This window comes from Lissotriton helveticus, chromosome 8 (genome assembly GCF_964261635.1).
Source record: "Lissotriton helveticus chromosome 8, aLisHel1.1, whole genome shotgun sequence".
Taxonomy (NCBI): Eukaryota; Metazoa; Chordata; class Amphibia; order Caudata; family Salamandridae; genus Lissotriton; species Lissotriton helveticus.
The window spans coordinates 233,732,456-233,753,591 of record NC_136069.1 but is presented as its reverse complement, the minus strand read 5'-3'; the positions used below and the strand labels follow the sequence as shown (position 1 = coordinate 233,753,591).

The window sequence follows — 21,136 nt, the reverse complement described above, 5'->3', positions numbered from 1 at the left end:
TAAGAATTTGAAGTGTATAATAAAAGGGGTGTTTCAGTGAATGGTGTAAATGGAGTGGCAAAGGTCACAGGAAGCACGTCCTGAGCAATGGAGCTATGCAAAGACAAGTTAGATAAGTTATGCAGCGAGATAACTTGTAATATTGTTAGAGGAATGTCTTCAAAATTCAAAAGTAAAAGTTCATGCCGGTCTTTTAGTTCAATATAATGACCTTACTGTATTTGGTAACCTTTATTAAAATGCATATTTTCTAAACTAACTTAGAGACAACATGATTTGCCAATGTTGCCACGAGTGATCAAGAGATTATGGTATTTTTTATGTGCACTTTATGAATGGACATTATATATGGTAAAACATAATCTGTCACATCATGTAGGCTCCAGTTTTTGTTGTGCTCCTGCATTCTAGAGGTAAGGTATACTTTTAGGTATAGTGGACTGCTCTGGTTTACATATTTTGACCTAGTTGGGAAGGTCACATTTGATCCCAGTTCAGCCAGAGGATTTGCGCCCTTCCAGCTATAGTTTTACAAGAACAGGTATTGTTGTCTGCATAGTTGTTTTGCGTAAGGTAAATCAATATAGCCCATTAAACCAAATGAAATCAGTGAAACATGCACCTTTGTTGGTCTTCATAAGATTATTGAAAGAAGAGCACCATTTATGTGTTAGTATCAAGCCCCCTTAAGTTAACACAGAGATGCAGAAAAAGCCGCACAAATTACCTTTAAATGTAACAACTTACACACATATCTCCTCTGGCTTGAAAGCTCGTCATTGGTTTAGCAGTCACAAGAATATCTTCATTCAAACTATTATGTTTAACTCAACAGGCAATAAATGGTAAAGGTCCTAACGTCTTCCAGACAAAAATCACCAAATTCTCCCAATCAAGAAATTTGCATTCAGGTCTAGTACCCCAAACAATTCTCCCATCTTACAAACAGAAAACAGCAGCACTCTTCTTCCATACATGCTATTAAACTCCCTCCTAGCACAAATTAGAGCCACTGACCATGATCTGTAATTTAGAAGATTGGTTAACAGCTGGTCATTCCCAAGCTGCTCATCACAGACATCCTGATGCACAATCTTCTACGAAACGGGATAGAATACGAGTAAAGGACTTCTACATTCAGAAATGGACCTAATGGCCAATTTGCTAAATATTATATTCGAAAATATTATACAAATCTCTCCTCTGATCAGATCTTTTTCTCCGCCTGTCCGTCTATAATCAGATGTTCTTACTAATTTTAGCTTGCATACAATGGGGCACGCTTCCTGGCAGTCTATTGCATCAAGCATTGCATGGAGCAAATTTACCTTGGTTTATTAGCATCCGATAACTCCACCGTGGATGTCCTACCCTTCGAAATTCAGTTACTATCCAAAATTCTTTATTCAAATACTATGCAAAACTGCATATTTTTTTGTATATAGTAGTGTGCCGTGCACAAGTCTGGTCTCTTAGCTTATAATCCATATTTCTCAGAAGCTGGAAGTTCACTTACTTTCAATCAATTTTATGTAATCTTCCTCCACCCTCTCTATTCTCAGCACTAATCATTCATATTAACATAACCCCACCCCCAGTCATCACATCTAACTCCTTCTGCTCCCACCACAATCAAACTAGGGTGATGCATGGAAGATTTATTTTGAGAACACCAGTGGTGCTCCTCCGCTATGGCGGAGGAGCGTCGCTTCCCCCAACCAACTGGCTCAAACGGCAGGAAAGGAAAAATAAAACGTTAATAAACACGTTTAGTTATAGTTATATTGTTCCTTTCCCAGCTTGCATTTGCTATCAACCCTAGTGTTGAATGTACCCTATAAATTTTTCATAAAAAGAAAATATATTTTTTCAAAAGATATCCCGTTGTTTGTTCTCCTTTTCTGATTTATTCGTTTGTGCAATAATTGCCCAACTTGATGATTGAGACATAGATAACTAAAGTATCTAGTTTTGAATCTGTAGAATTATTGGAAAGAATTGTTTTGTCCAAATAAAATCCCTTGCAGGCATCTTTACCTATACCGTGATTTCAGCCCAAGCCCCCAAAGGTACATTGGGTTTCCCCACGTCCTTATCAAACAGCCTGCGTTACAGCAGCTCTCCTTCATTTCGCAGGGCAATGCTGTAGTGAGCGGAGAGAAGGAGCATTATGGGCCGGCTTTAAACCAGTGCGGCCGCACTGGTTGCTGACCGGGGGGGAGGGGGGGGGACGCCACTGACCTCTAGGGGCCCACTGTGTTTAGCAATAACTTATGATTTAAAAGCACCTGCTGCAGAGTTCCTTGTGCTTTCAGGCAGCAAATAAATGTCAAGATAACTCTTGCAATTAATGTTCCAGCTAAAGAGAGATCGGAGTTTTGTCTAGTGGCTGTTTTGTCTCATCATAAAGTAGCGCAGAGGGTTAATATGCCTGCTGCAAAGAACAGATCTGTATTTTGTGTGGATAGCTGAGTGGATTAACAAAGCCAGCCTTTACCAGCACTTTAAAACAAATTAGGGGCACTTTTTGCAGATGGTAGTGAGTGAATCCGAGGAGGAGGTTACGGGGAGTGCCAGAAAAGACTATTGCACCGGGGAGCACTGCTGCTAAAGCTGGCCCTGGGAGCACTACCCTGGCTCTGCAGTGGTCTATCATTCTAATGGCCTCAGAGGCAATCCTAAGTCTGATATTCAGCAGAAGAAAGGATTTGGTCTGCCTTGCCTCACACACTTGGTGGGTAGGGCAAAGGTTTTGGGCAAACAGGTTACAATTAAGATGTAAGTTTATCTATTCATCTTGCAAATTCTCCAAATATGGGCAAATGGTGTAGTTTATTACTGCTCGCTAGAAACCCTGATTATACCACCTAAAGTATGCAATTTATATGTATCCATTATGTACTGAAATTACTAAAAGTTATGTACAGAATGTAGTTACATTTGTTTTTTGTTTTTTTATGTAACATTCATTTTCGCATTTAAGAAAGGGTTTTAACGAATATTTTATAACACACTAATATTTATATTTTTGATACATGTAATTTCTCTAACATTAAATGTAATGTATTTATAGTTTATAGGAAGTTAAAATAAATTAATTTAATGTAACATTAGTTCCTATTACCTTTTATTGAAAGCCCCGTTCTCCATTATTGCTGAGCTGGAGAGCATTTATCATTTTTGGGGTCCTTTTTGGCTGCAGTAACTGTAAAAGTGCAGTGCCCCTTCTTAAACCCCTTCTGAACCCTCCATAAACCCTTTCTTACTCCTCAGCCTCTCCAATTTAGTAACAAGAATTCTCCATTTTCCAGCAACTCCCCATCTTCCCACATTTTCTACTCAAACGTATAGCTACATGTGTGTTGATCTCCACACATAAAAGATAGGAGAAGACGGAGGCAGTTGTGCTGCAAGCCTAAGTCGATGAGAGAAGTTCTTCAACACAAACTGCAGTAAATACTAAAGGGGCTATTTTGTGAAACATGATAATTGTTGGTGTATATTCTATATTAACACGTGGTTTATTTTTACATGTTTTTGTCTCTCATACAGGAATATGATCACCTTGAAAAATATCTAAATGAGGCAGATTTCTTCCAAGAAGAGATGATTTGAGTGCTTTTTGCCAGACTTCCTTTCAGACGACATTATCAGCGTGATCAACTATTATTCCTATTACTTTAAGAGATTGCTTACAAAGCAGCTATTTAAACATGTATTTATGTATTTTGTATGAAAAGATGATACTAATGTATTTTTTATTTTTAACATGCTTCTTTTCTTCTGTTCTGCTCTTTTAAAATGTATTTTATTTATTTTTTATACTCAAAAATGAATTTTTACGTCAGACCTTAAAAGGTTGGAATGAAGGCACCTACAGGAAAGACATGGATTGTATTTGCATAAATGAAATAAACACAGTATATCTGTCTATAATTGCATTTTCTGGTTGCACATAGTAAAATCAGTGGAATCCTTAATTTGAGTTAGTATAAATGCATACGTCTGTCCAAGAGATTCCACAGAGTTACCCATATTTTCCTGCATGTTAAGACTCTCTTTCAAAAAAGGTCTTTTTGTCTGTAAACATTCGTTTATGCACATAAATATCTTTCTTTTATGCATGCGTGGAATTCAGAAAGGTCCTCTCACAAGTGGGAATTAGGCTAATAAAGTCATGGTTTGCCTTGCAAGTGTTTGAACGGCCACAAACATAAATATATGGGCAAATACAAATTGAAACCTTAGTTACTGTAAAAGGTCAAATATTTATTGTAACTAAAGTTGAAGACATACAAGACTGGAAAGATCAGTCTAAAGGGAATGGATTTATCCACAATGAGTAATTCTTTCTCACTGGACAAATAAAGAAAAGAGAAAATGTGCTTTTGACATTTACTCAGTTCATGGGACAGTAAAGCTAAACAAATAAAGCATAAATATAATGTATTTCCTATAGCCCAAATATGCTCAGGCGCTGTAAACATTTCCATTCAGACGATCAGGAGTAGATTGAGATATCTGCTATAAATCAGTCCGAAACTGGCAAACTTTTAAATGAAGGATTTTTGGGCAGTAGCAAACCAGTATTGAAAGAGCCTTTTAATTTTATTGAACAGTGACTAGAAATGGAATCAAACTAACATAATAGTGACAAAAAAGTCACTTTCTACAGATTATACCTTCCACATGCTTCTCACACAGCAAGCAACAGTGGTTCCCTTATAACAAGAGGCTCCTGTTGAAGCGTTAGTGACTAGTACGACAGGCATTATTGTAAGCTACAGAATTTCCCATTTACTTTGCAACCACATCTGTTCTGGCAGCAGTGCTACTGTAATGAACTTTTGGACACCAGAGTGAAGGAGTCTAATAAGTTGCATCTAACTGTGAAAACGATGCACAAACTGCATTTTGTCGTATGTAAAATAGTACTACTCACGTACTACAAAATGCAGTTCTTAAATCTACCCCATGTGTGCAGAAATCTCCACACATATAGGTATGCATTTTGTTATGGGAGGGGCTAGGGCAGTGACTGGAAAAAGGAAAATAATGACTTCTATTTGGGGAAGTTTAGGGAAATAAAAGGAGGAGTTTAGGGAGGACATCCTAATGCAAAAAAACAAATTACAACAAGGGTTACAGGACACATGCTAATGCTATTGGTGAGATAGTGATGACTTATAACTCCACTTTCTATTTACAGGTGAAACTCATTTAGCTACAACCAATCGCATGCCGGCTGACCACATAAGAAATTACCTCACCAACCAAGCAGTTTTTTGCCTTCACTATGTTAGTGAATGTCTTTTCAGCTTAGCCCCTGATTTGAGGAACAGTTATTATTCAGAGGGCAGAGAGCGTTTAGAGGCAAAGTATCAACATCTGTGGCTTCTTCAGAGAAGCTGTGATTGCCAGATACCAATTTTTCTTGATATGATTGTACTCTGGGAGCAGGGGCATCAAATACCTTTAGCCCCTCTCCAAAGCTACCCACGCCTTTGTCAAGAGCTAACTGTGCTCCATAACATGGCCACTGTTTTTTTCCTGTGGGTCAGTTTAGACAATGTAAGTATCTCACAGGCAAACCAGTCCTGATAGTTCTACCGGTTAGTGTCATGCATCAGCAGAAGAGAACTCAAATGTATTACCATTCTACAGTCACTGGACGAAAGTCAATGAGATCAAGGGAATTGTAGGCCTATGCTTATTTCCCTAGTTTCTTATGTGTTATCAGTTGGACCCACGTGGCACTTCAGTCACATCACCACAGGAGACACCTTTTCCGCAACAGACACTGCTGGCAGTCCGTCAAAGTGCAAGGTGTCGGCGATGCCAGGGACTACTTTACTGATGTGTAAGCTATCTTTCCTGGAAGCACACACATCAGCAACATCTTTCGTTAGGCATCACTTGCACGTCATTTGGTTACTGGGTATTTCAGTGACGTGGCTCAGGGAAATTATAATACCTCATAGTGGGGCTGCATGTTCTCACTCATTACTTACTACAACACAGTAGATACACATCCTTAGAGTCACTGCATGTATATATATATGATGCAGTGCATTTAGCATAGAAGAAAATCTTTTGAATTATCGTATATTTGTGATGCTGGTGATAATCAGTATGTTCTCCCCATCTCCTCGCACCCTTCCAAAGTCCAACCAAACTACCTCAACAGAAGTATTCTATGGAACGCACATGTTGCAGCGGAAGCTCAGTTATTTCTTTTTATCCTTTGGATCCATAACATACACATTTTCAATGTATTCTCTCTTTAATTATGATATCTACTCACACCCGCAGAGGCATTGGTCCTCCGATGAACCTTGCTCATCGCATTGAGAGGTGAGGAACTAGAGTGGCTTCTGTTGTCTACCCAATAAGGAACAACTAATTGGTAACCAACTCACAATTTGGAAATCATTTTTAAATATATTACTCTCAAGTTAATGCTGCAAATGTATAGGATGAAATCGGGAACCCCAAACCTCCTAAAGAAGTTCTAATGGGCCAAAATCATACAAACCAATTATTCTGCCGAAGTAGTGCAGAATAATAACAGAAGAACCTGTTGTTCTGAGAATAATCTATGACTGTCCCCGTTAAGAATTAGAATCTGAGCTATATTTATGTAAGCTCTCTGTGGAAAGAACATTTCAAAGTTAAGATTTCAAGTATACTCTACCAATAAAGATAAAATGTTGTTATTGTATTAAACAATTTTAAAATTCTATGCAATAAACAGTATTTTCTGCAAGAAGTCACGAGTCTCGATAAGCAATTACAAAATGTAGTATGAAACTACACATTAGTAGAGATAAGTCAAAGGCAACCTAACAAGGAAATCTCGAACCTAGTATTAGGCCACAGAGTCCATAAAGTTTGCTAATCAAGGGGAATTCCTACCACCAGTAAAGTTAAGAGGACAGTTCTGGAAAGTTCTTTGGCATAGGCATAGAGTTCGGTCAGAGTTCAGATGAAGTAAAGTAGGCAAAGGAGAACAAACCAGTAGTGTCAGCAAGCCTCACTGACATGAGTTCCAAATGTAGCAAGGGAGGGGAAAGTCAGCATCAACAGCCTCAGCATCAGGAAAATGAGGGAGCCAGAAGAGGTGTCTCAGTCTGAGACCATGTGACAGAGCGTCTCTATGAGCATCCGAATGTGTCTGAGCCCCCACAAGAGAATGCCCGCGTGAGCATCCAATGTGTCCTAAGAGTCACTTAAATTATATATTACTTGCTGTATCTGGAGGTGATATCAACTGTCACCCACAGTGGTCCATAACTCATGTCTCCAACTTCCGCTAACAATGTGCAAAAGAAGATACTTTAGAGAATTTTCCCAAGCAATCCATGAGAATCGATCATCTGTTCCAGGCACACAAGTTAGTCCACAAAGAACGATTCAGAATGTTGCTTTCCACGCACTTGTGTCAAAAGTTTAAGTTCCTATATATTAATCCATGTCAAAGTGTCAGAAAAGTATCCTTTAGACATCAAGAATGTCATGTGAAAAGTCCAGAAAAAGTTACATGAATAGGGAGGCAGAATTCTTTCATATCAGTCCATGACATAAAATACAATCCTAAAGGAAAAAAATCACTCAATACATAGAAATGCAAGGAAATTGTGACTAATAAACGAACATGCAATTAGATCCAAGCATAATATTTTCAATCATGTATTCATATCAAATAATCAAGTATTGTAACTTGTCATAAGTGATTGCATAGAAATGTTCAGTCTTATGTATGGCCTATTAAACCGAGCCACAAAGTACCTAAATGTAAAATAAATGTATAAAACTTATAATTGTTGTCAATTTAGTAAATCTAGATTATTTTTAATGTAAAGCAACTACGCAGAAAGTTTCATTCATGTAAGTTATAGTGTCAAGCTTTTGCACCAGCTTTTCGATCTGTATGGTGCATTACAATGGAAGCATTATAAGATGGCTTTTTTTATTTATTAAAACATTGCACAATTAAATCAAGATTTGTGTGTACATTTGTATATGACTTATCATTTTAGTTTACATTAGTTTGCATATTATTAGTGCATATTTTTATGAATTTTAATTTTGACATTGTCTTCTGTAAAAACAATTATTAGACGTGTTAAACACAATTTGTGAATTCTATTTCTGCAGCTCAAAACACTTTTATGGCGCTTGTATTTTGTCTCTAAACAATATCATTGTCATTCACTTGACGTGTGCAAAGTGCACATCGCATTCATGTGTAGTTTTGTTATCATATCCAATGTTTATTGTTATAAAACTAGTTAACGGCTTTCACGCTGCATCACACACATAGTTAAGCCATCATTGCACGCACCTTTGGTATCTAAGTCTTGATTCAGATATCTCAAGTACATAGGGTGGCTCGTCCGTGCACTTCTGTAGTAGTGTGCAAGATAGTAGCAGCCTGTTGCATATTGCACATCTTTGCCGTGCTACTGAGTGTATATTGAGACATTAACCATGATCTGTGGCACCATTCAGATTCCCTGGATGGGTCACAAATAAGAGGTAACGGTATGCATGGGCAGTGTTGACTAGTGGACTCGTTTTTTACCTGAACCACTCATTTGGCTGTTTATGCAGTTGGACAGCATCTCGTTAATGATGAACTATTAAATCCACCATATATACCATCCTGTGTCACTACAGTGTTTGTAGCATCCTCCCTCCACATGTGACCTCTGTTTGTGGGGTGCACACCTCCATTCTCTGTCCAGACATTTCCACTTACCTCTGCAAATAGGAAATTACATCCAGGAACATGAAGATGACCATTTACTGATCATTCTGAGCCATCCTCCTATCACAATTCACATTTCTCTGCAATTATTGCCATTAACATGAATCTTAGATGGCTGACCTTTGTAGGCCGACAGGAGGGAAGGGCGGGGTTTAAAAAATAACATAAGGGTATTAAAATTGTATTGCTTCTGACAACCGCTTTGCTCAGACCCCCAACAGCAGGCTTTGCACCAAAAAAAGAGACCTGAAGTTTAAAATAACACAGTCACCTTGTCTGTCAACCAGACCAGGCTCTAGTCATTCAGTCCTGCATATTAATAAAATATTATTAGCAAAAGAAAGGTGAAAACCCCTGTGCAGTAAAGCTTTATTGAAAAGTTCCTCATATGTCTCGCTCTGATCTTTGCATAGAGAGGGAACTCCAGTTAGAATCACCATGTAAGGGCAGGCAGCTGGAGGAAAGTTAATAACTGTCTGACTGGTATTAAGAGAAGGCCCACTAAATTCATTGCAAGCCAAGTGAGTATTGTCTGGGGGTTGGTTCCCCTTTAGTTGAGGACAGCCTCACATGACTGAAGCGAGTGAGACATAAGGGACGGATTAAACCCAAAGACATGGGCAGTGAGAGTGCGACAGTACTTGTTTAATAGTATCCTCCGAGATGCCACTACACCAGTGGCACTGAAACAGTTAGCTTTATCACCATCCATGGTTTGATTTTCTGGGGGTGCCAGATTTGGGGCTGGTGCAGGTGGGGGTGGCAGCTAGAACAGAGTTTTTAACTTGGACTCAATAACATTCAGGCAATCAATGAGTGCGGAGAGCTCAGCCTTAAACTTAATTAAACAATCCTCCAATAGTTGTGCAGCACTAGGAGAGCTTGATATCGGAGCACAATCTGCCACTGCCATAAATACAGAAGGGGGACAAGGCTGCCCATGAAGACAAGAATGACATGTTTGGCTGGCAGCTTCAGTTGATTTCTTACAAACATTCTGCTTAGGCCCTCTTAATAATTGCTGCTGGCTGAGGGCTATCGATGTCAATTATAGCTTCATTGTTCAAATGCATGGCGCCCATAGTGGGGGAATTAATAGAAGAGGATACCACCAAGCTAGAAGACAAAGGTGTTTCTGAAGCAACTATGGCATACCCCGAATTTAGTCTCCTTTCTGTTAGAGCAATATCTGTGCTGATAATCCCCACAGCCCTCTACAGCATCCTGACTATAGAGGTACCTTTATGAGAGAAGTAGAGGCAGAAAGGTCACCTGTAGCTTTCCTTTTGCCCATTTTAGAAAGGTAAATAATTTGTCACTATTTGGCAAAACCAGAGATTTCCTAGTACCCAAGCACAGAAAAACAAATGCCAAACAGTACCTTCAGGGAGACCCAAGGTGGGTGGCCCAGCTCAGCCTCCTCTGGGCCCTGATGGACTAGACGGGCCCCCACTTGGTGCTTTTAGCACCCAAACCATAGATACCCCTCCTCCTCTGTGGCATGGTGCAGGTGGCGGTTTCTTGGGCCAGTAGTTCCCCAGAAAGCAGAGTCCATAAACATCCTGGTCAGCGGGAGAAGCAATGCACTGTTAGCATCTCAATAATGGGCCCGCCTCCTCCTCGGTGCCCTGGTGCAGGTGGCGGTTTCTAGGGCCAGTAGCTGCCAAAGAAGCTGTTCAAATTGTATATGTGACTGCGATTACCCATGTACGTATGAGAATAGATGATGACATTATGGCTGCTCTCACTGCCTTGGCTAGTGGCAAACCTTTACCTAAAGGCTCATCATCTAAGAACTCCTATCTATTGAGTCCTCATAATGTTCCCTTTGCCTGCATTCCTGTGGTGGTTGATCAAGTGATATCCAAATGGGACCGCAGGTTAGAATTAATAATAGCAGCTCATGAAGGTTTGGCATCTGACCATGCTGGTGTGGCGGCTACAGTTTCTTTATTACGTAAACTGTACTGGTGGCAGGTTCTATAACAGCAGACCTAAAACATTTTTACTTTTCTGTGAAATTTGTCAACAAATTAAAAGTTCCAGCATTGCACACACACCACAGACCCCACTTTTAGTTCCAAACAAGCCATTACAATATGTCTATTTCAATCATTGTGGACCACTCTAAACGGAATGCACCTTCAAATATATCTTAGTAGCTGGTGATTCTTGTTCTCGATTTATATGGGTGTGGCCCCCAATGATCTCCTGATGCTTGAATTGTTATTAAAGATTTGCAAGTCTTTATCAGTACATATCCAGTGGAAGCATTCCACTCAGACCACGGCCCGGCTTTCGCCTCTAAGGTGGGACACCATGGGCACCCTAGATGTTCCTGGGCATATTCCACCTCTATCATCCTGAGGGAAATTCGATAGTGTAACAGAAGATCCGTGACTTAAAGCAGTCCTTAGCAGCTAGAGTGTTAGGTTCAGGTTGTAGTTGGATTTATCGCATGTATGGTATGCAGAGAGCTTGAAATATTCTCTCTATATGAATGTTGGATTGTTCAACTCCTTATAAAATATTATGTGGGGTTCCAATAGTCATACCAGTTCTTGATAACTCTGGCTCTGTGTTAGAATAGGCACCCTTTCATATCAATGAATGTTTCACTGCCTTACAGAGATTACAAGACTTCAGAGAAGAACACTCAAATCTAAGTTCTGCCACTGACGAAGTGAAGGTGCAACCAACAGGTTCTGGCTGAATTTGTCAAGACAATTTTGGGTATCTAGTCAAAGGGAAGATTGCAGATAAAAAAGTATATGGTAATTAGGTGTAATTACAATTGGTACTGACAACCTACCTGTAAGTCCCTAGTATAAGATGGGGCGTGTAGGTTTAGAGGCCCAGTAGATTTTATGTTCTTACGTGTGCACTGCTGTGGTGCCTGCTATTATTTTAAAAGGCAGCCCTGCCTTGCAGGCTGCTTTTCAAATAAAACTATGACCAAATTCGACTTTGGAATTAAAGGTTCTTCCAAAGTCTTAAACTACCTTATTTTACATATAGTTCTCCCTTAAGGTCTGCCTTGGGTGCCCCAAGGGTAGGGTGCCAAGTTGCAATAAGTAGGGACGTTATAAAAGATGTTTTATATGTCCTGTTAAGGGAAAATCTTGCAAATTTCGTTTTTCCCCATTGTACATTAGCTCCTTAGGCTAACATGGGATGGCTTCATTTAACTTTAATAAAGACTATCTTTTGAGAGGATTGAGCTAAATAATACAAAAAGTATAAAAATGAAAGTTGCAATACATCAGCAACTTGTCAAGGATGGATTTAGTATAACTATTATAGGAAAGAAGTTTTAGAACTGCTTTGCGAAAATTACTCATTTCAGCTCTGTAGAAGCCTCTCCTGATTCTTTAATAGGCTGAGCAAAGCTGCCCTAATGGGGGGGTGAAGTGACCTGAACTGAAACAAAGGAGACCTCTGGTGGGAGCATATCTGCTGCCTGCAGATGCCAGGACTGGAAGGGGGCCGGGTAGCCAAATTGATCTTCAAAGAAGAAACACAGTAAGGAAAGGAATCAGGCCTACCCCCTCTTCCTGCACCCCTAGCCTGATAAGAGCCCCGGTAATTGAATTAAGATAGAGGCTGAAGGGGAGTGTAGGGTAAACTTAGCTACACACGTGGGTGAGTTTATCCAGACCGGAAGCTCCAGGAGAGATTTTCTCCATTTTGATTTTGTGGAACAGCACTTTCTGGAACAAGAAAATACCACACTTCAGGAGAAGTGGTCATCACAGAGGGTGGCACCCTGCACTCCATGGGTCAGGGTTAACCCCCTCTTGCCATTCCAGAAACCTAGATAAATATGGAAGGGCTGCCCCACAACTCAGTTGCCTCCCTGGAAACAAGAAGAAGAAGGGCTGCCATGCTGAACCCCTGCTCTGCACCAAAGAGAACTGCACTCATAAGGACTGCACCTGCTGCACATCTGGGCTTCACAGATGGAGGACTTTGCCATGCTTAAAAGGTTGAGAAGTAAACTCCCTGTAAGCAACAGGTAAAAAAAGCTTCACAAAGTCACCTGCATTAACTCCACCAAGAGAAGCCCATCTGACCAGCGTCCAGTGGACTTTTAAGGATTTGTCCAGGTGCATTGAGCCATGGAATAGGTTGGTTAACCATTTCTTTTGTCCCAACATGTTTGCCAAAGTAAAGGAGTTCTGTAGCTCCTGTGCAACCTGCCAAGACAGGGGGCAAGCCATATGCTCTCTCGAATCCACTGCCACTTGTTGGACTCCCTTTGAAATGCTGTTTTTTACATTATTGGTCCCCTAGACCTATCAACTGCCTCAGGCAATAATGGGTTTCCCGAAGGAGGTGGTTTCAGATAGAGGCACACATTTTATGTTTGCCTAGCTGAAGGTGATGTGTTAGTCAGTCAGAGTTAAATGTATTCAATTTTCTCATAAAATCATAAAAGTTCATACAATAATTTCCATAAAACCAAGTAAACGATAATTAAAACTGCTTCGCCCACAGTCTAAATGTATTTGACTAAAGTCAAGATAACGTGTGAGTGCCTAAGCAAGAGGTACTGTAGGTATACAGAAAACCACCAAGTTAATACTGATTACCTGCTAAAAAGAAAAAAATGCTGTAAACAATCAAGAAAGCGGGTAACCATGAAACATATTCTGAGTCATTATAATAATTATAGATACAGAAACACTGGTCTCACCTGGGTAAAATTCAAAAGTAAAAGTAATGGGTGCCTATAGCGCATATCATAGACTGTTAAATCTAGGGCAAATCATGCCTGCAGCTCAGATACTTTGGACCAGCAACCCCTGGGAAGAAAGAACTGGTGGAACAGGTTCAGTCTAAGGTAGGTTAACACCCTAGAGTGACAGCTGGTCAACCTCCAGTTCAAGTAACCATTGTAACCATAATAAATTGCCACTTAGTGCATTTACGAAGAGCAAGAACCTCAATTTCAGCTGCCATCCTAGAGAGGAAGGGCTGCTTTAAACAGGCCATATCCCCTTTCGTGATCTGCTCCTGATCATCAAAAAGTTCAGGGTGAGCAAGATTAGAAAATGGCCTTTGCAATGCGGGCTAAGCCATGCATGCCATTTCCCCGCAAGTGTAACAACGTTTGCATGAACCGTACATTTGCCTTAACCATGCATATGCGTAATTAAGGCCGATAGAGATCTAGATATCCGTATGGGCGGGAAGAGCAAAATGAAGTGTCGGGCCAGGTTTAGGGGGGTAGTTTTTAGGGGTGGTGTCGGTTTAAGGGCTCAGGGCGGGGGAGTCCGGGTCGGATTTCTTTGGAAGGGGGCAGGATTTTAGGGCTGAGGGCAGGGAGGTCGGTGTAGTTTTAAGGGCTAGGATTTAGGGCTCCGTATTGGGGGGAAGAGGCAAGGGGAGGGTGCAGTTTTAGGGCTCAGGGTGGGGGATCAGGGTAGTTATTAGCAGGTGGCAGGGTTTTAGGCCTCAGGGTGGGGGAGGGAAGGGGTGGTTTTAAGGGCGGGTCAAGTTGAGGGCTCAGGCAGTGGGGGCTGGGGTTAGGGTAATGTTTGGCAAGGGGCAGGGTTTTAGGTCTCAAGGCGGCGGGAGGGGAAGGGAGTAGTTGTAAGGGCAAGAGGGGTCAGTTTTAGGGCTCCAGGTGGGTGGGCTGAGGTTGGTTGTTTTTGGTAACTGGCAAAGTTTTAGGCCTCAGGGCAAGGGGAGGGAAAGGGGTGGTTTTAAGGGCAGGGTGGGGTCAGGTTTAGGGCCGAGGTAGGGGACAGGATTTTAGGGTGGGGAGGGGGTCAGGGTAGTGATAATTTACCAGGCATATCCCTATAGCAATCATGCCTTCACAACGAAATTCATGGTGGTAAAGGCATGCGCGGTAAAGGAATGTGTGGTTAAGATGCATTTGTTGTTGCGACTTCATTGTTGAGGCCCGCATGGTTTGGCCATTAATGCTTCTGTCATACAACCGACAAGATTACTTATGATAAATGTTAACCAGGGGATTCAAGACCAGTTATCCAGGTTAAGACAGTCACGAACCACTGTTCTATTGAGTTTAAGGCCATCCTTAATCCAGATGGATAATCATAAAACCAATGGTCAGAAACCAATTAAGTCAGCAATATATCTCCAAACTCAATTCCTCATGGACAATCTCGCTGGGTGTACCCTGCGTAACTTTAAAAAGACTGCTCAAAAAAGGTATTCACGGCTACCTGTAATGACGCTGTAGGTGCAAACCCCCAGATGTTACAACCTAAACAAGCCACCAAGATATATTTAGCCTAATACACTTTAAGAATTGTCAGTACATTGGATGGGCCTAAGCGACTGAAGAACGAGTTAATGCTGTTAATTGCCCTTTTAATTGACACTATGTTTTTCTACAGTAAGGGACCATCTGAAAAATGTGCATCCAATAAAATCCCAGATAAGTAAAGTGCTCATATTTACTAATAACATTGCCTTTAATCATACATTTTCTTGTGCAAGTCTTTCTAGGGCCGTTCACCATGACATGGGACTTGCTGTACTTAGTTGACAAGTCAAAGTCATTCATCAAGGAGACAAACTGATATAAAAGGTGCTGCAGTCCCACAGCTGTGCGCTATTAAGACTGCGTCATCTGCATAAAGGAGAGGTGGCAATGGGTGACACCCAACTTCAGTACATCCATCCCCAGAGCAGAGAGGGCTGACTACAGCCCATTGATGTAGAGAATGAAGAGAAAGGTGGCCAAAATACACCCCTGGCGAACCTCCATTCTGAAACTAAAAGGCTGGGTGCATTCTCCGCTTATCCCAAATCTTACGCAAGCCATTAGTCCCTCTTGAAGATCATGCAAAAATGTGATCAGCATGGGCTCTACCCCCATGGTCGCCATCGTGGCCCTGAGCTTATCTCTATTGACCCTGTCAAAGGCCGAGCTGATGTCCATGAAGGCCAAATGAACTGTCCTACCCTTCACCCTGGTGTATTTGGTAATCACCAGGAAGAGGTTCAAATTCTGTTCTACAGTCCCTCGCCCAGCTCTTAAACCGTATAACTCCAATACACTTTCCCAGAGCCTATTAATTAGATTCCTCTTTCTGGCAGTGAGTGCTAGACTATAAGAGGTCCTAGCCCTCCTCACTTCCTCGCGAATGTGGGGCTGCATTTACAGAGAGGTCATAAGCACCCTAAGGGGAATACACCTCATCAAACCACTTAGCTGGAGATCCCGGCTGTGTGAGAGCAGCCTTAATGCACCCTGTGTATCCAAAAAAGGCAGCCAATATGTTCAAGTCTGACAGGAAACTTGCATTGACCAACTGTGAGGCCAAGGGGGCCAGGGCCTGCTTACAGGAATAGCTAGGTCTGGGCATTTCAGTAGCCAGCAGGACTCTCAATCCCACTGTCCTCTCATGGGCAAGGCCTTCGGGTTTGTAAAAGGAAGCCAGAGGTAGGGGAATATTGTTTCTGGTGACAGAGGGTCCAGTAATTGACCTCTTTAAGATATTACCCTCCCTCCAAGCATTGTTGGAAATTGATAACAATACAATCTCCGGTCACAGTTTTACCGAGTGACCAATCCAACCTACCCTGCGTGCCATAATGATGTCATTAGAAAAATCTGTATGTACTTTGACTCTGCAAGACAGCCAAGGAATTACTTTGTTTTTAAGTTTTAGGTAACTCAATCATCTCTTGTTTAAGGGGGGGAGGGCGTTCGATAAAGCCAACCCATGGTGTTGAGGCCAGCTGGAGTTGGATAACATCCTTGCATGGTAACATCCCCGCTGTAGGCTCAATGGGGATGAAATGACCACCTCTCAAGGGCCTGAAAGAGATGTGGGTTGAATGGGATGTTACCTACAAGTTCACTACCCAATATCTTCCCTAGACAAATGGTCTTGAGGAAAGATTCAATAAGACCCTGATGGGCAACTTCATGGGTTTGTCTGACAAACTCTGAAGGAGATGGGATGTTCTCCTACCATGCCTACTGTTTGCATACAGGGAGGTGCCACAGAAAGGGGTTGGCTTTACCCCATTTGAGTTACTGAGGGCCATTGTGTCTGGTGAGAGAGTCTTGGGAGAAGCCTCTCAAAGAAGCCAAGAACAATGTACTTGACTATGTACGAGACCTGAGATCTTGCATGGAGATTACAAGAGGAGAACAATCAGCAACCTAGAGGCTGGCCAACAGCTCATAAAGCTTTGGTATGATCAGAAGGCTACTATGCCTGAGTACAAACCAGGACAATTGGTGAGGGTGTTGGAGCCTGTGGTCCTCCAGGACAAGTGGATAGGGCCATATCCAATCTTAGAAATGAAGGTTGAGTTTAAATACTTGGTAGAGCTTTGCACTGCCAGGATCCCACAGGGTCCTGAATGTGAATAGATTGAAACTCCACCTAGACAGGGTAGACATGGCCATGCTGGCGGTCACTGATGAAAGAGTCTGAGCCATCGCCAGATCTCCTGTCCAGCAATGTGCAAGGTGGGTCAGTATAGGGAGTTGTACTCTCTACCAAGTTGACAGACCAGCAGCACAGAGACTGCAAGCAAGTGCTGGAGCAATTTGCTGGATGTTCTCCTTGACACCAGGTATCACCACTTGATGTGTATGTGTTGACACTGGTGACAGCCTCACTGTCAAAAATAAGTTGCACAGGTTGTCTAACCAGGTCAGAGCAAGCATCAAAGCCGAAGTAGCTAAAATGCTGGAATTGGTGGTAATTGAGCCCTCTGACAGACCTTGCGCCAGCCCGGTGATGCTGGTACCCAAACCTAATCCCCAAGGGGGTAAGAAGGAGTTAAGGTTCTGTGTGGACTACAGATGTTTGAATGCCGTTGCTAAGACTGATGCTCATCCTAAATCTAGAGCTTGTGAGCTCATTGATAGGTTGGTGTCTGCAAAGTACCTGAGCACATTTGATTTGACCTCATGTTACTGTCAGGTTTCCCTAAGTCCATGAGCAAAGGAGACATTCTCAACTCCAGAGTGTCACTTTCAATTCAAGGTGATGTCCTTTGGTTTGAAGACTGTACCTGCCATCTTCCAAAGGTTGGCGAATAAAGTTTTGTCTGGGTTGGAAGCTTTCAATGCAGCTTTGTTTGATTATATACCTGTATTCAGTTCCACCTGATAGGAGCACCTGGCCCACCTTAAAGACTTGCTTCAAGCCCTGCAGCAGGTGGGCCTGACTATCAAGGCAAGCAAGTGCAAGATAGGGCAGAGTTCAGTGGTGTACTGGGACTTGTATGTGGAGGTCATGTACAATCTCTCCAGACCAGAATTCAGACCATTCTAGATTGGGAGGCTCCTAGGACCCAGACACAGGTCGGGGCCTTTCTTGGCCTCACTGGGTATTACAGGAGATTTGTTCAGAATTATGGGACCATTGTGGCTCCCCTGCCAGAACTTGCCTCTAAAAAAACAGCCCAAGTTATGTGGACTTCAGAGTGTCAAACGGCCCTTGCCACTCTGAAGGAGGCTATGTGTTCAGCATCAGTGTTACTGGCCCCTGAGTACTCAAAGGAATGTGTTGTTCAGACAGATGTTTCAGATGGAGTAGTATTGGCACAGGTAAATGAAGAGGGCCTAGATCAGCCAGTTGCCTTCATCAGCAGACGTCTACTCCCCAGGGACCAAAGATGGATGGCCACTGAGATGGATGCCTTTGCTGTGGTCCGGTCCCTGAAATAGCTGAGACCATATCTGTTTTGTTCTCACTTCCATGTTCAAACTGACCACGACCTCTCAGATGGTGCATGCAAATGAGGGGAGGAGAATCCTTAACTGTTTAGGTGGTCCATTTCCCTACCGGGGGTAGACTTTACAGTGGAGCACAGACCTGGGACTGCCCATGCCAATGCAGATCAACCTTCCAGGTTTTTCTACTTCACTGATGAGGACTACCAGGGTGTAGGTTAGTTACCCGATACCTTTCAGCTGGTGAGGGGAGGGGGGGTAGTGTTGCCCTAAACATCCCCATTTTTTTTACTGATACTGGCGGTGACTGATTCTGGTTGTGCCTTTGGCTCTCCTATCCAGATTGATGATGGAAACATTGGGTGTGTTGCTGACGCGAGTTTCCTGTTTTCTACTGCTGCTCCTTGTGAAGATGTTATGTATCAACTGCCTTTGGAGACGTCTACCGGATCTTCTACACATGGTCCCCGTTGTTTCTCAGACTGCCTCTGGTTATTTGTCAACATTGATGACTTTTCTTCAGACTCTTCACACACCTCCTTGCATGGTGAACATGGACTATTCCTTTGGCTGAAACAGAGGTATTTGATTCCTCCTTGGTCCTGCTGTTGGATTTTTCTTTCATTATTTTACTCCTCCTTGGTTTGGATTCGTTACAGTCTTCTTTACTATTGACTGGACACATTCTTCCAGATCGTACACTCCAGAACTGGCAGATGAGGTGCTTACAGCCCCATTCTTCATCACTCTGAGAAAGTCATAATTTTGCCCTGATCACCCCCAGTTTTTGACTGATAATGGTGGTTACTGACTCTGATTGTGTCTTGGTTCTCTGCTACCCAGGGCCGGTGCTCTGTTAAAAGGTGTAATTACAATTGGTACTGACAACCTAGCTGTAACTGGCATGTAGGTTTAGAGGCCCAGTAAATTTAATGCATTTACGGGTGCACTGCTGTGGTGCCTTTTGTAATTTTAAGAGGTAGTCCTGCGGGCTGATTTTCAAATAAAACTATGTCTAAATTCACTTTTGGAATTAAAGGTACTTTCAAAGTCTTAAACAACCATATAAGTTACACTAAGGCATGCCCTAGGTGCAGCAAGGGTAGGGTGCCATGGTAAAATAAGCAGGGCAATATAAAATATGTTCTATTTTTTATTTATTTTTTATTTTATTCATTTCCACAGTTCAGCGACATAAAATAGCAAAGAAAAAAAAAAAGAAACATACGTCCAAAATATGCGAGTTACAAACACAAAGCGGATGTGGTTAATATAAAGAATGAAAGTAACCGGATCATCATAAAACAAATATCGATATCATATCATCGTACATTCAGGTATTCATATGGACTACAAACAATTCCCAAATATTTAATCCTAATTTACGTTTAGTCGCCCCCTTTACGGAATATAAGCTAAATTCTAGGTTGGCTAATCGATACATTTTTGCCCTCCAGACTTCAAACCTTGGAGGCTCAGGGCATAGACAGTCCCCGGCGATACACAAGCGAGCAACCGTCATTGCAACAGACAAAAACAATCGATGTTTATACAAAACATTCCCTCTTGTGACTGGCCGCCCCATCCCCAGGAGCATTAAGGCTGGAGTGATATTAAACGCAACCCCCAGAATAATGGATAGGAAATTTTCCATTTCATGTAGGAACACATTCAATTTAACACAACTGAAAAAGACGTCTTCTATGTCAGCATTATCTTCCCCGCATCGAAAACATTTACCATCATAGCGGTCCACCCACTTATGCATACGTGCAGGGGTATAATACAGTCTGAATACAGTTTTAAAAAATGTTTATTTTAAATTTGCTGACATAAGAACTTCCTTAGATATCGCCAGTGCCTCTTCAATTGAAGCATCAAGTTCGGTTTCTCCCAATATCAAAGACCATTGTAGATTGTACTTCTCCAAATCATCCTTTTTATATAAGGTCAGAATTTTATACAACACACCAATTCTATTCTGAGATGTAATAGCCTCAATCAAAGGATTATAGTTCAATTTTAATTTCCCTTTTAACAAAAATTCCCGTACTTGAAGAAATTTAAAAAACTGTGACTGTAATAAATTATATACCATTACCAGATCTCTATACTGTTTAATAAGTCCCCCTCATCATATAGATCACCTAACTGACATGTTCCTTTATCTTGCCAACCCCTCGCAGTCCTATCACCAAAAATACTAGCTGGGAGCAGTTTTGTCGCATTCATGGGAGTATAATAAGAGAGAGGTCCTAGGTCAATTAATTTGCGTACTTTCCTCCATGTCTTTATCGCTGCATCCAGAATCTTAAACCTAGTCCTCTTGTAATAGCTCCCCTCAATTTCTCGAAATAAGCTGCGATTAGCTTCTATTCCTAAAATTAAATAAAAAATGGAGCTAGTTGTGCTTATGCTGCCCTCATCCGCTTCACCCAATTGTACAGCCATTTTTTGTAACCAACAAACATAGTAATATAAAACAAACTCAGGTACTGCTAACCCACCCCTTGAAGTTGGAAGCGACATGAATCTCATGGCTCTATGAGGTTTTCCAGGAGGCCATAAGAATTTTGAACAAAGTGCCTGTAGCTTCTGCAATTGAGTTGACGTAATTTCTAAAGGTATTGCTCTAAATATATAATATACCCGCGGTAATATATTAATTTTTAGAATATTCACTCGCC

The 21,136-nt window shown here is 41.6% G+C and overlaps 1 protein-coding gene across 2 annotated transcripts in view; it reads left to right on the top strand.

Moving 5' to 3' along the window:
- The window catches only part of CCDC82 (coiled-coil domain containing 82), a 170,147-nt gene extending 162,134 nt beyond the window's left edge, over nucleotides 1-8,013 (top strand). Inside the window, exon 8 of one of the 2 annotated variants that reach the window (XM_078656991.1) lies at nucleotides 3,553-8,013. In XM_078656991.1, the coding sequence (XP_078513117.1) occupies nucleotides 3,553-3,615 (63 nt within the window). In that variant the 3' untranslated portion in view covers nucleotides 3,616-8,013. The remainder of the gene's footprint in view (nucleotides 1-3,552) is intronic. The other variant, XM_078656992.1, reaches the window with a different exon arrangement.
- The last annotated feature ends 13,123 nt before the right edge of the window (nucleotides 8,014-21,136 follow it).